The 16,981-nt window shown below is 47.5% G+C and overlaps 1 protein-coding gene across 1 annotated transcript in view; it reads left to right on the forward strand.

Annotated features, from left to right (window-relative positions):
• Positions 1–16,981, forward strand: part of LOC139556641 (fibronectin type III domain-containing protein 1-like) — an 88,303-nt gene that overhangs the window by 24,595 nt on the left and 46,727 nt on the right. Inside the window, exons 7-14 of the mRNA XM_071370838.1 lie at positions 4,762–4,879; positions 5,038–5,225; positions 5,839–5,946; positions 8,339–8,533; positions 8,848–10,078; positions 10,559–11,831; positions 11,983–12,094; positions 12,318–12,659. Of these exons, the coding sequence (XP_071226939.1) occupies positions 4,762–4,879; positions 5,038–5,225; positions 5,839–5,946; positions 8,339–8,533; positions 8,848–10,078; positions 10,559–11,831; positions 11,983–12,094; positions 12,318–12,659 (3,567 nt within the window). The remainder of the gene's footprint in view (positions 1–4,761; positions 4,880–5,037; positions 5,226–5,838; positions 5,947–8,338; positions 8,534–8,847; positions 10,079–10,558; positions 11,832–11,982; positions 12,095–12,317; positions 12,660–16,981) is intronic.

Here is a 16,981-nt window from a genome sequence, read left to right on the forward strand (position 1 = left end):
AGCTGCCCACTGCACTGAGGCTAAGAAACACTGTCACCACCGATAAATCCGCGATAATTGAGCATTTCAATATGCATTTTTCTAGGGCTGGCCATGCTTTCCACCTGGCTACCCCTACCCTGGTCAACAGCCCTGCACCCCTCACTGCAACTTGCCCAAGCCTCCCCCATTTCTCCTTCACCCAAATCCAGATAGCTGATGTTCTGAAAGAGCTGCAAAATCTGGACCCCTACAAATCCGCTGGGCTAGACAATCTGGACCCTCTCTTTCTAAAATGACCCACCGAAATTGTTGCAACCCCTATTACTAGCTTGTTCAACCTCTCTTTCGTATCGTCTGAGATCCCCAAAGATTGGAAAGCTGCCTCTTCAAAGGGGGAGACACTCTAGACCCAAACTGCTACAGACATATATCTATCCTACCCTGCCTTTCTAAGGTTTTCGAAAGCCAAGTTAACAAACAGATACCGACCATTTCGAATCACACCGTACCTTCTCCGCTATGCAATCTGATTTCCGAGCTGGTCATGGGTGCACCTCAGCCACGCTCAAGGTCCTAAACGACATCATAACCGCCATCGATAAGAGACAATACTGTGCAGCTGTATTCATCGACCTGGCCAAGGCTTTCGACTCTGTCAATCACCACATTCTTATCGGCAGACTCAACAGCCTTGGTTTCTCAAATGACTGCCTCGCCTGGTTCACCAACTACTTCTCTGACAGAGTTCAGTGTGTCAAATCGGAGGGCCTGTTGTCCGGACCTCTGGCAGTCTCTATGGGGGTGCCACAGGGTTCAATCCTCGGGCTGACTCTTTTCTCTGTATACATCAATGATGTCGCTCTTGCTACTGGTGATTCTCTGATCCACCTCTGCGCAGACGACACCATTTTGTATACTTCTGGCCCTTCTTTGGACACTGTGTTAACTAACCTCCAGGCGAGCTTCAATGCCATACAACTCTCCTTCCGTGGCCTCCAACTGCTCTTAAATGCAAGCAAAACTAAATGCATGCTCTTCAACCGATCACTGCCCACACCTACCCACCCGTCCAGCATCAATACTTCTGACTTAGAATATGTGGACAACTACAAATACGTAGGTGTCTGGTTAGACTGTAAACTCTCCTTCCAGACTCACATTAAGCATCTCCAATCCAAAATTACATCTAGAATCGGCTTCCTGTTTCGCAACAAAGCATCCTTCACTCATGCTGCCAAACATACCCTAGTAAAACTGACTATCCTACCGACCCTTGACTTCGGCGATGTCATCTACAAAATAGCTCCAACACTCTACTCAGCAAATTGGATGCAGTCTATCACAGTGCCATCCGTTTTGTCACCAAAGCCCCATATACTACCCACCACTGCAACCGGAATGCTCTCGTTGGCTGGCCCTCGCTTCATATCCATTGCCAAATCCACTGGCTCCAGGTCATCTATACGTCGTTGCTAGGTAAAGCCCCTCAGCTCACTGGTCACCATAGCAGCACCCACCCGCAGCACGCACTCCAGCAGGTATATTTCACTGGTCACCCCCAAAGCCAATTCCTCTTTTGGCCACCTTTCCTTCTAGCTCTCTACTGCTAATGACTGGAACGAACTGCAAAAGTCACTGAAGCTGGAGACTCATGTCTCCCTCACTAGCTTTAAGCACCAGCTGCCTGTCACGCCCTGACCTGAGATATCTCTGTTTTCTTTATATTTTGGTTAGGTCAGGGTGTGACTAGGGTGGGTACGTTAGTTTTTGTATTGTCTAGGGTTTTTTGTAAGTCTAGGGTTTTTGTAGGTCTAGGTATTTGTATGTCTATGGTGGCCTGATATGGTTCCCAATCAGAGGCAGCTGTTTATCGTTGTCTCTGATTGGGGATCATATTTAGGTAGACATTTTCCTTTTGGTGTTCGTGGGTTCTTGTTCTATGTTTAGTTGCCTGTATGCACTACTCATATTAGCTTCACGGTTCGTTTTGTTATTTTGTTCGTTTGTTCAGTGTTCATTCTTAAATAAAGAATAATGTATGCATACCACGCTGCACCTTGGTTCGATTCATACGACAAATGTGACAGAAGAACCCACCACAAAAGGACCAAGCAGCGTGTTCAGGGGGAATGGACATGGGAAAAGATTCTGGATGCAGCAGGACCCTGGACGCAGGCGGGGGAGTATCGCCTTCCGAAGGAAGAAATGGAGGCAGCGAAAGCGGAACGGCAATATTACGAGGAGAAATACTTAATTTCTTTGGCGGGGGCACACGAGGAGATTGGCTGATTCAGGTTGGAGACCTGAGCCAACTTCTCGTGCTTACCCTGGAGAGCGTGTAACTGGTCAGGCACCGTGTTATGCAGAGATGCGCACGGTGTCTCCCGTTCGCATTCATATCCCGGTGCGCTCTATTTCAGCTCCTCGCATTTGCCAGGCTAGAATGGGCATCCAGCCAGGACGGATGGTGCCGGCTCAGTGCTCCTGCTCTCCAGTATACCTCCTTGGACCAGGATATCCTGCGCCTGCTCTGCGTACTGTGTCTCCGGTGCGTCTGCACAGCCCAGTGTGTCCTGTGCTAGCGCCCCGCACTTGCCGGGCTCAAGTGAGCATCCAGCCAGGACGCATTGTGCCAGCTCTAAGCTCCAGATCTCCAGTGCGCTTCCACAGTCCAGTACGGCCTGTGCCTCTTCCCCGCACTCGCCCTGAGGTGCGTGTCCCCAGCCCGGTACCACCAGTGCCGGCACCACGCATCAGACCTCCAGTGCGCCTCCACAGTCCAATACGTCCTGTGCCTCCTCTCCGCACTCGCCCTGAGGTGCGTGTCCTCAGCCCGGTACCACCAGTTCCGGCACCACGCATCAGGCCTCCAGTGCGCTTCCACAGTCCAGTATGGCCTGTGCCTCTTCCCCGCACTCGCCCTGAGGTGCGTGTCCTCAGCCCGGTACCACCAGTTCCGGCACCACGCATCAGCCCTCCAGTGCGCTTCCACAGTCCAGTACGGCCTGTGCCTCTTCCCCGCACTCGCCCTGAGGTGCGTGTCCTAAGCCCGGTACCACCAGTTCCGGCACCACGCATCAGGCTTCCAGTGCGCTTCCACAGTCCAGAGCTTCCGGCGACAGTACCCAGTCCAGAGCTTCCGGCGACAGTACCCAGTCCAGAGCTTCTGGCAACAGTACCCAGTCCAGAGCTTCCGGCGACAGTAACCAGGCCAGAGCTTCCGGCGACAGTTCCCAGTCCAGAGATTCCGGCGACAGTTCCCAGTCCAGAGCTTCTGGCGACAGTACCCAGTCCAGAGCTTCCGGCGACGTTTCACAGTCCGGAACCTCCAACGACGGGCCACAGTCCGGAACCTCCAACGACGAGCCACAGTCCGTAACCTCCAACGACGGGCCATAGTTCGGAACCTCCTATGACGGGCCACAGTCCGGAACCTCCTATGACGGGCCACAGTCCGGAACCTCCTATGACGGGCCACAGTCCGGAACCTCCAACGACGAGCCACAGTCCGGAACCTCCAACGACGGGCCATAGTTCGGAACCTCCTATGACGGGCCACAGTCCGGAACCTCCAACGATGGGCCACAGTCCGGAACCTCCAATGACAGGCCCCAGTCCGGGGTCTCCAGCGACGGTTCCCAGTCCGGGGCCCCCGGCGACGGTTCCCAGTCCGGGGCCTCCGGCGATGGTTCCCAGTCCGGGGCCTCCGGCGATGATCCGCAGTCCAGGGCCTCCGGCAATGAAACGCAGTCCAAAGCCTCCGGCGATGATCCGCGGTCCGGGTCTACAAAGGCAGAGGGATCAGCGTAAAGAGGGGGGGCAGCGTCCAGAACCGGAGCCGCCACCGAGGGTAGATGCCCACGCGGACCCTCCCCTATAGGTTTGTGTCGCACTGGTTTGCTTTTCTTCAGTCTGTCTGTCTGCCTTTCTCCCTCTCTGTCTGTCTGTGAGTGGATCTGGCTGTCTTTTTGTCTGTCTGAGTGTTTCACCAATTTACCCATCGCAGCTCTATCACCAACCTTTTTACCTTGAAGGCAATGTATTGACTTGTGTGCCAATACCCTTGAAGCATATATATGTGTCAATATCCTGTCTGTGGAGGTGGGAGAATGGAGAGAGAGGTGGAGGTGGGAGAGAGAGGATGGAGAGAGGGAGAGGGAGAAAAAGATTAGAGGGAGGTGGGAAGTAAGTCGCTCTGGATAAGAGCATCTGCTAAATGACTTAAATGTAAATGTAAGGCGGGAGAGAGAATGGAGGGGGGAGGAGGGAGCGAGAATGAGAAAAACGGGAAGGAGAGGGTGAAGGAGGGAGGGGATAAAGAGAGAGAAAGAGAGAAAGGAGGGAGGAAAAGAGAACAGAGAGAGGGAGAGAGAGGAAGGTGTCATGTCTGTGATGCCTTTCTCCATTTGTCCATATTGTGATGCAAATCATGCCCGATTGAATGCAATTTATTTACTTAGGCATCATCCCTGTGACTCTCATCTTGTCCCATTGACTGCATTGACATAAGACTCAATTGGTTGACACTTATCTTTTCCCATTTACTGGTATGTATTAACATACGCATCAACCCAGTGACACTCATCTTGTCCCATTGACTGCAATGTATTGAGATAAACGTCAACCCTGTGACACTCATTCTTTCCCATTCTCTGAATTGTATTGAGAAAAACAACAGCTGCTGTAATATTTGACCTTTTCAGGCTGATAATTGGCTGCAATTCTACTTAGACCTGCAGCCCTCTAGACCATGTTTATTGTTATTTGTTCCCCATGCAGAGCCTGAGGAGTATGAGGCCAAAGACATCGGTGTGAGGGTCATGTCCCCTCAGTCTGTCCTCATCAGCTGGGTGGACCCGGCCATCGAGATGGAGAAGGTCCTACCTGGTGGCTCCAGGTGAGAGTGGGCTCGTGCGTGCGCGTGTGTCTGTGTGAGAGAGAGAGAGAGAGAGAGAGAGAGAGAGAGAGAGAGAGAGAGAGAGAGAGAGAGAGAGAGAGAGAGAGAGAGAGAGAGAGAGAGAGAGAGAGAGATGTAATGTCTCGTCCTCTCTCCAGACACTACACAGTGAAGTACAGGGAAAAGGGTGAGTCTGCTCGATGGGAGTACAAGGAGACCAACCAGAGGAGGCTGCTGATAGATACCCTGTCAGCTGATGGGATGTACGAGTTCTCCGTCCGAATCTCCCAGGGAGACAACCACAGCAAGTGGAGCGTGTCCGTGTTCCAGAGGACCCCAGAATCTGGTAGGTTGTCTTACTGCCTGTCTGAAAATATAAGATAAACCCAAGTCTTACATGTAAATTCCCATTTTTTAAGAGAGTAAAAGGCATCCTACAGTGTCATACAAACAAAAGATTTAGGGGTAAATCATAGTTCTAACCGGTTTTGGCATTCATTCATATTTCATTCAGATTGTTCCGTTCAATCAATCCTTCATGAAAACCTCTGCCATAATTCAGCACAGTTAACGTCTCACTCTCATCCTCCCCTTACTGTTCCTGTATACCGGAGTCATACAGTATATTTGGCTGCTCTGTCATGAGTGTAGCATTTGTATTGTGCCATAGCTGCTTCTGACTGAATAAGTAAAGGTTCAGGGAGATGTCAGCATTTTCAGCCTGGCTGGCTCCGACTTGGAGCTCTAATCTAAATTTCCTTAGAGGATCTCGGGGTTTTATTTTCTGGAAATCTATAACAGGATGTGAATTTTTCCCTATTTGAACCCCATTGGCAGGAGAAACACTACTGTTGCTGTTACAGCGTCTTTCCTTCTGTTCTCCTTGCTCCTGTTTTCTCTCTCGGGACTCATTATTTCTCCTCCTTTTTCCATCCCCTTTTTTCCTCTGTGTTCTTAAGCTCCCTCTGGTCCTCCGGAGAACTTTGATGTGAAGCCACTGAGAGGGAAGGGAACCGCTGTCACGGCGACCTGGGACCCACCTGAGGAACCCAACGGGAGGATACGAGGTCAGAACATGAGAACATTCGGAGATTACTTCACTGTATCTCTCTTATTAATCGACCACATAATATATAGTATATATGTAAAAGACAAATAAACATTGCCCTTTTTTTTCTTCTTGGCCCAGCAAATCAAGCATGCTAATCTCGGAGTTGAATTAGATGACACCACTTTGGGGATATTATTGTATGCAGAGGATAGTGTCCTCCTTGCAGAGAGTGAGTTTGATTTGCAATGTATGTTGAACACTGTCAATCTCTGGTGTACCAAATGGAGATGAATGATTAACCAAGATAAAACCCAGATAATGCACTTTTAAAAAAAAGGGTACAGTAAGAGGTATTCATGGCTTCTCTTTTCGAACGATGCCCCTAAACTACACAAGCTCATATAAATACCTTGGTTTCCTTTTTGATGAATGTATGACCTTTGAAGAGGGTATAAAGTCTGTATCAGATTATGCAGGGAGAGCATTGGGGTCTGTAAAGACCATGACCATGGTATCTATTCACAGCTCTATAATTCATGTGTGTGTCCTATACTGAACTATGCTGCTGGAATCTGGGGTTTTATAGAATCCAAAACAGCAAACACTATTCAGAATAAAGCCATACAATATTTTTTGGGAGTGCATAAGTTTGCCCCAAGCCTTGCTATTCAAGGTGACATGGGGTGGAACTCAGTGAAATAAGACAGAGTGGTGAAATGATTAGGTTATGGAGTATACCAGAGGACAGAATAACAAACAGCTTTTTTAACTGGGATAAAACACACAACTACCCCTGGAGAAAGGAACTCAATTCCACATTTAAGGAAGCTGATCTACAACACATATTTCGAAACAAGTTACTATGCAATGTCAATATGATCAAACACAAGTTAACCCTAACCTACAAAGAAAAATTGTCAACTGACATATGGCTAAAACCAAAACTCAGAACTCAGAACAACCAGATCAAAAACAGCCACAATCCAGAACCTTATATCACCTTTCACTTAACCAGAAATCAATGGTCCTTGTGTGCTCAGCTGAGAACCGGGATAGTGCCTCTGGCAATTGAAGTAGGTAGGTTCAATGCCATAGATGAAGAAGAGTGACTATGTACAGTCTGTGATTTAGGAGAGGTAGAGAATGAACTGCACTTTTTATTTTATAGTACTATATAATTTGAGAGCTATACTGTTTGATACAATTTTTCTGGTTTAGAGATGAAGAAAAACTTGAATGGCTATTTTAGCAAAGATGGTTGCAAATTTTATCTCCAAAGCTTGGAAGATGCAACAAGACATATTATATACTTAAAAGGTTTTTGTTTTGTTTTCTCAATTGTCTGTCATTGCCGTATGAACGTATGTTTCTACTGTATATACACTGAGTATACAAAACATTAAGAACACCTGCAGCTTCATTAAATAGTACCCGCAAAACACCAGTCTCATCGTCAACAGTGAAGAGGCGACTCTGGGATGCTAGGCAGAGTTGAAAAGTAAAAGCCATATCTCAGACTGGCCAATAAAAAGAAAAGATTAACACAGAATAACACAGACACTGGACAGAGGAACTCTGCCTAGAAGGCCAGCATCCCGGAGTCGCCTCTTCACTGTTGACGTTGAGACTGATGTTTGCGAGTACTATTTAATGAAGCTGCCAGTTGAGGACTTGTGAGGTGTCTGTTTCTCAAACTAGACACTCTAATGTACTTGTCCTCTTGCTCAGTGTGCACCGGGGCCTCCCATTCCTCTTAATATTCTGGTTAGAGCCAGTTTTCGCTATTTGCGCTAAGGGAGTAGTACACAGCGTTATACGAGATCTTCAGTTTCTTGGCAATTTCTCGCATGGAGTAGCCTTCATTTCTCAGAACAAGAATAGACTGACAAGTTTCAGAAGAAAGTATTTGTTTCTGGCCATTTTGAGCCTGTAATTGAACCCACAAATTCTGATGCTCCAGATACTCAACTAGTGTAAAGAAGGTCAGTTTTATTGCTTCTTTAATCAGAACAACAGTTTTCAGCTGTGCTAACATAATTGCAAAAGGGTTTTCTAATGATCAATTAGCCTTTTAAAATTATAAACTTGGATTAGCTAACACAACGTGCCATTGGAACACAGGAGTGATGGTTGCCGATAATGGGCCTCTGTACGCCTATGTAGATATTCCATAAAAAATCTGCCGTTTCCAGCTACAATAGTCATTTACAACATTAACAATGTCTACACTGTATTTCTGATCAATTTGATATTATTTTAATGGACAAAATAATCACTTTTCTTTCAAAAACAAGGACATTTCTAAGTGACCCCAAACTTTTGAACGGTAGTGTACTTTGTGTCCCTCATTTACTCAAGTGTTTTCAGTTGGTGCTAATATGTAATGATCCTGGTCCTCCTCCCCTCAGAGTACATCATGTCCTATGCTCCTGCCATGAAACCCTTTGGGATGAAGTCAGTGACATACCGCGGCAGCAGCACCTCAGCCATCATAGACGGTTTCCAGCCTGGGGACCTCTACATCTTCAAGATCAGAGCCACCAACAGGAGGGGCCAGGGCCCCCAGACCAAAGCCTTTAGAGTAGCCATGCCTGGAGGCACCGGTAAGCATATCAACTGTGTCTTTGTTTGTGATTGTGTGTGTGATTGTGTGTGTGATTGTGTGTGTGATTGTGTGTGTGATTGTGTGTGTGTGTGTGTGTGTGTGTGTGTGTGTGTGTGTGTGTGTGTGTGTGTGTGTGTGTGTGTGTGTGTGTGTGTGTGTGTGTGTGTGTGTGTGTGTGTGTGTGTGTGTGTGTGCGGTGCGTGCGTGCGTGCGTGCGTGCGTGCGTGTGTGTGCCTGCATACGTGATGCTAGTTACATTTCTAATGTCCTAATGGTGTGTACACTTAACTAATACTCCATCTTACTTGCCAGCCAGCAGTGCTGCCTCCTCGCCAACTCAAGGTGGCCGTAGAACCAGCTACACCCCCTCTCAGACGTCCAAACAGGACAGTTACCATGACCATGACGATGACGATGACGTCAACCTCCAAATAGAAGACGTGACCAAGGAGCCGACCACACCCACTGAGACCACATCTGCCCCGCCCACCACCAGACGGACACGCCCCCTCACCAAGACACGCTCCCATCACAGCATCTCCTCAGATGTGAGGGGCACGGTCAGGAACAGGGCGACCAATCAGCGACTAGGAGCCGGTACCTCTTCAGCCAGAGACAAGGGGAGAAAGACAGAAACAGCGGATGAACAGGAGGAGGAGAACAAAACAACAGAAACCACCCGAGAAGAAGAGGAGGAGAAGAAAGAAGCAGTGACTCAGAACAATGTTGTTCCTTCTACACCTGAGGACAAGGGCTATGTCAGAGGGAGAGGTAAAGGGAAGGATGTAGATGAGCCCTCCAGACCCAGCCTCAAAACAGAAGTTCCCTCATCAGAGGGCTCCTCATCATCATCTAAACCCTCCTACCCTCTCCGCAAACCTCTCTCTGGCAGACGCATCAATTCTGGTCGAAGACCATTCTCCCGGACATCAGTCTCAGGGTCAGTGTCCCAGTCAAAGACACAGGATGCAGAAAAGGACAGCGCCTCCTCATCTTCTTCGTCCTCCAGCCCATCCTCCAACGAGGAGTCTGCAGCCATCAGGAAGGACGACACTGTCACCAACTACTCCGAGGGCAAAAACACCTACGACCAGCCAAGTGTCACAGCGGCCAAACCCTCCACCTCAACCCCTACCCCAAACCAGGCCGTCTCAGAGCCCAAGACCGAGGCACCATCTGTGGGAAGAGGATCTGCTCTCCCGGGCCGTGGATATGGTTATGGCAGGCGGAAACCCGGGATCCTGTCTCGGGGTAATCCAAATGGCCGAGTTCTGACTGGACTCAGCAAACCTGGGTCAGACTCGACTTCCACCGGCATGTCCCAGTCCACTCTACCAACCGAAGGCAAGATCCCAGAAACATCACACACTCACGGCTCACACACTCCTAACACACAGCACTTAACACACCACCAGGACAATAATGACTACAACGACTACAAAGTCACAGAGGCAGAGGCCACCAAAGAAGAAGAACCCACTTCCAGTTCCCGGACCATTTCCACTACACATTCTTCTGAGGACAGGAGACAGGACAAGAGAAAGGAGGGAGGGAGGGGAGACAGGAGAGAGGAGGGAGAGAGGGGAGACAGGAGAGAGGAGCGAGGGAGTGGAGACAGGAGAGGGGATCGGGGGAGGGGAGACAGAAGAGAACAGGAAAGGAGGGGAGACAGGGGAGAGGATGGAGGGAGTGTAGACAGGAGAGAGGAGCGAGGGAGGGGAGACAGGAAAGTAGAGCGAGGGAGGGGAGACAAGGGAGAGGAAGAAGGGAGGGGAGACAGGAGAGAGGATGGAGGGAGGGGAGACAGGAAAGAAGATGGAGGGAGGGGAGACAAGAGAGAGGAGGGAGAGAGAGTAGACAAGTTAGAGGAGGGAGACAGAGAAAACAGGAAAGAGGAGGGAGCTCGGGGAGACAGGAGAAAGGAGGTAGAGATGGAAAACAGGAAAGAGGAGGTAGGGAGGGGAGACAGAAGAGAAGAGGGAGGGAGGCGGGAGAACAATTACAACACCCCAGCTCCCCCTCCTTCCAAGACACCTGCTCCCCCTGCCTCCAGGATGAACCCCTTTGTGAAACGGCCCCAGAGCAGGTTCGGAACAGGGATGGGGAGCGGTAGCAGGGTGTCTTCCCCCCGGGCGGACGGGAGGGTTCCCTGGAGCAGGACAGGCTCCTCATCCTCTGTTGGGGCAGGAAGACCCATCCTGAGAGGATTCCCCTCTAGGACAGCTGCCTCGGGGGCAGCATCTGCCTCGGGGGCATCAAGGACCTCAGCAGTGCAGGAGACCAGTGAGGATGCTAAAAAACCCTCCACCCTCTACCCGTTAAAGAACGGGGTGGGGGCTGGGGCATTTAAACCCTCTCTGCCCAACAGGAATACCGTTCGAGGTGAATCTAGGAATCCCATCACCTCCTCTTCCTCTTCTTTCTCCTCGTCCTCCTCCAACTCCTCCTCTAGTAGTCGTAGAGACTCCAGTGAGCCCATCCACAGAGGAAGCAGCACCAGGGAGGACAGCAGTAATGACCATAAGGAGGACTATCTCTACAAGGGGAGTAAGGAGATGTATGAGTGGAATGAAAAAGTCACAGACCCAACCACCGCCCCCAAAACTACTGCCACCACTACCACTGCCACCACTACCACTACCTCAGCCCCAACTACCGCCCGCAGGGTGCCCCAGAGTGGGGCCAACGAGAGTGTGGACAGGGAACCCACTCCTGGTAGAACCAGGCCCGGTTTCGTCCCTGGTTCTACGCTCCCCCGCCGTACCATTATAGGTCCCAACGGGAGGGTGCGATCTCCCCTGCTCACAAACAGTCAGACAAGATCTAGGTTCCCCCTTAGAGCACAACCAGCACAGAGCACACGGTTAGGTTCCTCTAACACAAATACATCATCTTCCTCTTCTTCCTCTTCCTCCTCTAGTCTGTCGCAGCCAGATCACGGGGTTAGCGGGGCCGCTAGTGTTAGCACTGGAGGCTCCTCCCCTTCCCTTTCTCGCCCCTCCCTCAGACAGACCTCCATTGGCGGCAGCCAGGGATCTCAAGGCTCCTCTTCCTCCTCGTCATTCTCATCCAGAGACACTGTGGTGGGCCAGGGTACAAGGACGCGCTACCCCAGCCGGTCAGACCCCCATCTCAGGAGTAAAACCCCCAGCGGAGGCCTCAAGCCCGGCTACGGAAATGGTAAAAATGGCCGCCCCAATCTCACAGCGACCAGTGACAAAGAGTCCAGCACATCCAATGACAACACCAAACCTAATGGAAGAAGGTACATCACTGGGCCCGATGGAGCCAAATGGGTATGTGTGTCTGTGTGTCGATACATTTTATTGCAAATTAAAAGGGATTGAAAGGAGACATTTCATCGGCAACGTTAACCATTATGCAGACCCTCCTTTATATGTTTCCCTATGACATGTCTCCAACCCTGGGATGTGTTCTATTCTCCAGGTGGTGGACTTGGATAAGGGGGTCCTGATGAACGAGAATGGCATGGTTCTCCAGGACTCTCAGGGCCAACCCAAGAGGGTGGTTCTGGGAGAGGACGGACGCACCATCTTTGGTGAGATACTGTAAACTAATACCGTCTCTTATATTGAACACTGTTTCTAGGAGTATTAAAGGTCGACATTCCTAAGAGCTTTGTAATGTGTTGGTATATCAAGACGCTTCATCCCCCCTATTTTTTTCTCCTTATGAGAAAGGGAGATATCACACTTACAACACACAACCGTACTGTTTTGTTTACACAGATAGATAACTGATTGATTGTTCTCCCCTGCTAGACCACCAGGGCAGCCCATTAGTGAACCAGGAGGGCCAGGCTCTGTTTGGTCACGGCCGGGAAAGCCAACCGGTGGTCAACCCCAAAGACAAGTTCCTGACCGTGGGTGGCAAACCCATCATTGGCCTGGACCGGGCTCAACCAAGGACCACAACCACCACCAGACCTCCTACCACGACCACACCTGAACCGACAACGCTACCAAGCACCACTGAAATGTCCACAGAGGAGACTATAACCATGCCGTTGTTCCCGACCTGTCCTCCCGGCACATTTTTGATCAGGGATGATGAGGGATTCCCAATGCTGGATGCTGATGGCATCCTGGACTGTTATCCTGAAGGCAAGTCTGACTAACGCTGACTAACGCTTCTGTATGTACTGTCAGATTACTAGTTGTGTTATAGTAATCCAACTAGGACTATCAGAGTAGTAGTACTAGTAGTAGTTGTTGCTGTTGTAGGGCCAGTTTCCCAGACCAAGATTAAGCCTATTCCAGAGGGGTGTACTACGACGCTAGCTCGATCTTCTCAGGTTTTTATGAAGCTAGCCAGCTTCAGTTAGCTTCACATTCCAGTTCAGGCTTCATCCATGTTACGAAGGAGGATATTTATCCTCTATCTTCCGTTAACTCCAGCCAGGCTTGTGACTGCGCTTGCATGTCGCAAGTGGATAATCCCAGCGAGTCAAACGACAAACTCTTCATTTGACAACGCTGAAACACCAATCCATGTCAGAGCCACATTTTTATTTTTGCCAAAATCAGCATGAAAGAGAAGTTACCTCGCACATTCAGCAGGCTATTGTCACGTATTGTAGTCATTCAAAAGTTTTACTATCCGTGAAGTTTCAAATGCATCCTGTCGTTACTAAATGTGTAAGGTGATAGCTATTTTTATATATTCTTAAATGTACACAACAAAAAAACCATTTGATTAATAAATGATTTAATCAGTCGTCTTCCTCAAATGAAGGGGATGATGATGCAATCTTAGTGAGAGGGAGGGAATCTGATTTAATTGGCCCTCAACTCGTGGCTCAGACAGTTAGCTGTGAGTTAGCCTTCCCCGGAAGTTAGAGCTGAAGAATTCATTGGCTGAAGGATTCAAAATTGACCTGGCTAAAATGTGGGCTACCTTCGTGTCAACAGTTATCCTAAGATGAACTCAGAATTGACCAAAGTTAGCTCACTAAATAATGTATCCCGCTTCTTAGTATACCTCTCTGGATTTATGCACTTTCAATTGAGAATGATTTTCAGTCCAGGACTAGGCTTAATCTGGGCTTGTACTATCTATTACATCTTATGCAGGCTAAAAGCAGTGGATCAGAGTCTGTCATCAGTCTGTGAGCTGTTGTTGTTTATCATCTCCATAACATCCTGACCATAATAAGTAGGTTCTGTCTGTGGCCACAGAGCCCTGCAAGATCTGGCCGGGAACAGTCGAGACCAATGGAACCTGATCAGGACCTGGGTCCAAATACTGTTTGAAATCTTTCAAACACTTTGAGCCTTTTTCTTAGCCTGGCTGGAGTTGGCAGGCTAAAGGCTGGTTTACAGTTGGTCTATCGACATGTCTGTAGACAGTTGTCGCAATGACATCATGAACGTTCTACTGTTGCCCGAAATCAAACTTGTCGTTGTGGTTATGAGAAAGTGTGAACACAAAAACGACAGGCTGTATGACATCAGCAGCCTGGTGGTCCAAAATAGCATAACTACCGTATTTTAACACCAGCAAACCCATCTGTTTAAAAATGTATTTGCTACAGTGCATTCGGAAAGTGTTCAGACCTCTTGACTTTTTCCACATTTTGTTACGTTACAGCCTTATTCTAAAATGTATGGAATATTTTTTTTCTCATCAATCTACACACAATACCCCTTAATGAAAAAGCAAAACAGTTTTTTTTGAAATTTTAGCAAATGTATCATTTTAGCAAAAATATCACATTTACATAAGTATTCAGACCCTTTACTCAGTACTTTGTTGAAGCACCTTAGGCAGCAATTACAACCTCGAGTCTTCTTGGGTATGACGCTACAGGCTTGTAGTGGCGGAAAAAGTACTCAATTGTCATACTTGAGTAAAAGTAAAGATGCCTTAATAGAAAATGACTCAAGTAAAAGTGAAAGTCACCAAGTAAAATATTACTTGAGTAAAAGTCAAAAAGTGTTTGGTTTTAAATATACTTAAGTATCAAAAGTAAATGTAATCGCTAAAATATACCTAAGTGTCAAAAGTAAAAGTATAATTCAATTCAAAATCCTTATATTAAGCAAACCAGGTGGCACGATTTCTGGTTTTTCATTTATGGATAGCCAGGGGCACATTCCAACACTCAGGCGCCATTTACAAATAAAGCATTTGTGTTTAGTGAGTCTGCCAGATCAGGAGACAGTAGAGATGACCAGGGATGTTCTCTTGATAAGTATGTGAATTAGACAATTTTCCTGTCCTGCTAAGCATTCAAAACATAACGAGTACTTTTGGGTGTCAGGGAAAATGTATGGAGTAAAAACTACATCATCTGTTTTAGGAATGTAGTGAAGTAAAAGTAAAAGTTGTCAAAAATATGAATAATAAAGTTAACTACAGATAGTCAAAAAAAACGACTTAAGTAGTACTTTAAAGTATTCTCACTTAAGTACTTTACACCACTGCAAGCTTGGCACACCTGTATTTGGGGAGTTTTTCCCATTCTTCTCTGCAGATCCTCTCAAGCTCTGTCAGGTTAGATGGGGAGTGTCGCTGCAGAGCTATTTTCAGGTATCTTCAGGGATGTTTGATAGCGTTCAAGTCCAACCTCTGGCTGGGCCACTCAAGGACATGCAGAGACTTGTCCCGAAGTCACTCCTGCTTTGTCTTGGCTGTGTGCTTAGGGTCGTTGTCCTGTTGGAAGGTGAACCTTCACCCCAGTCTGAGGTTCTGAGCGCTCTGGAGCAGGTTTTCATCAAAGATCTCTCTGTATTTTGCTCTGTTCATCTTTCCCTGGATCATAGCCAGTCTCCCAGTCCCTGCCGCTATAAAACATCTCCCCAACAGGATGCTAACACCACCAGGCTTCAACGTAGAGATGGTGCCAGGTTTCCTCCAGACGTTATGCTTGGCATTCAGGCCAAGGAGTTCAATCTTGTTTTCATCAGACCAGAGAATCTTGTTTCTCATGGTCTGAGAGTCTTTAGGTGCGTTTTGGCAAACTCAAACCAGGCTTTCATGTGCCTTTTACTGAGGAGTGGCTTTCATCTGGCCACTACCATAAAGGCATGATTGGTGCTGCAGAGATGGTTGTCCTTCTGGAAGGTTCTCCCATCTCCACAGAAGAACTCTGGAGCTCTGTCAGAGTGACCATTAGGTTATTGATCACCTCCCTGACCAAGGCCTTCTCCCCCGATTGTTCAGTTTGGCCAGGCAGCAAGCTCTAGGAAGAGTCTTGGTGGTTCCAAACTTCTTCCATTTAAGAATGATGGAGGCCACTGTGTTTTTGTGGACCTTCAATGCTGCAGACATTTTTTGGTACCCTTCTCCAGATCTGTGCCTCGACACAATCCCGTCTCTGACTTCTACGGACAATTCCTTCAACCTCAAGGCTTGGTTTTTGCTCTAACATGCACTGTCAACTGTCGGAACTTATATAGACAGGTGTGTGTCTTTCCAAATCATGTTCAATCAGTTGAAGAAACGGGATGCATCTGAGCTCAATTTCGAGTCTCATAGCAAAGGGTCTGAATACTTATGTTAATAAGGTATTTCTGTTTGTTTTTTAAATACATTTGCAAAATATTTTAAAAAACAGTTTTCTGCTGTGTAATTATGGGGCAGTGTGTGTAGATTGATTTATTTGATTTGATCCATTTTAGAATAAGGCTGTAACGTAACAAAATGTGTCAAGTGGTCTGAAAACTTTCCCGCACCGTATATGTCAATCTAACAAGCCAGGTAACTAAAATCAAATTTCTAAACAATGTTTTGGTTTAGTTTTAGCTTGTTAGCTAGCTAGCTATATAGCTTCTTAAATTTAGCAAATGTTTATTCATTATTATAGGCAAATAAATTCACAACGAGATCATTATTTACAAGTTAATGGCGAGCTAATTACAGAAAATAGTGTGCGATGACTGTGACGAAATAAAAGCATGGCATTTTACCTGAGAATTCTAGAGCTTCTGCACTCATTGCTGTCTCAGTCAGGTAACCATGGCAACGGACCCAGCAACAGGGTCGAAGTTGAACTTTTTTCATCCGTCTGCAACAAGGAATTTGACAGTCGTATAGCGACAGTCTACAGACATTCCACAGGAGTATAAATTAAATGTTGTTTTGAACAGTGAGACTTGTCGCATTCTAATTGTCTACAGACATGTCGATAGACAAAATATAAACCAGCCTTAAGATGGGCAGGGTTTGCAGTTTGGGGACTATTCTATTGGTGCCATCAGTCAGGCACAGATTAAGTATTTTTTAATAATTTTTAATAGTATTTGAACCCAGATCTGATGGGAACCACATCAGGGCCAGCCACATCTGGGGCTGACGATGGTCAGGATACCGCTGGGTAAAAACCCTAACCCATTCTTTGAGCTAAGCAGTCAGTCTCACTACACAATTATCTTTACCACACGACACACAATTAACACACACTTGTTAGCAATTTATGTTATTC

Source organism: Salvelinus alpinus, chromosome 27 (genome assembly GCF_045679555.1).
Source record: "Salvelinus alpinus chromosome 27, SLU_Salpinus.1, whole genome shotgun sequence".
Taxonomy (NCBI): domain Eukaryota; kingdom Metazoa; phylum Chordata; class Actinopteri; order Salmoniformes; family Salmonidae; genus Salvelinus; species Salvelinus alpinus.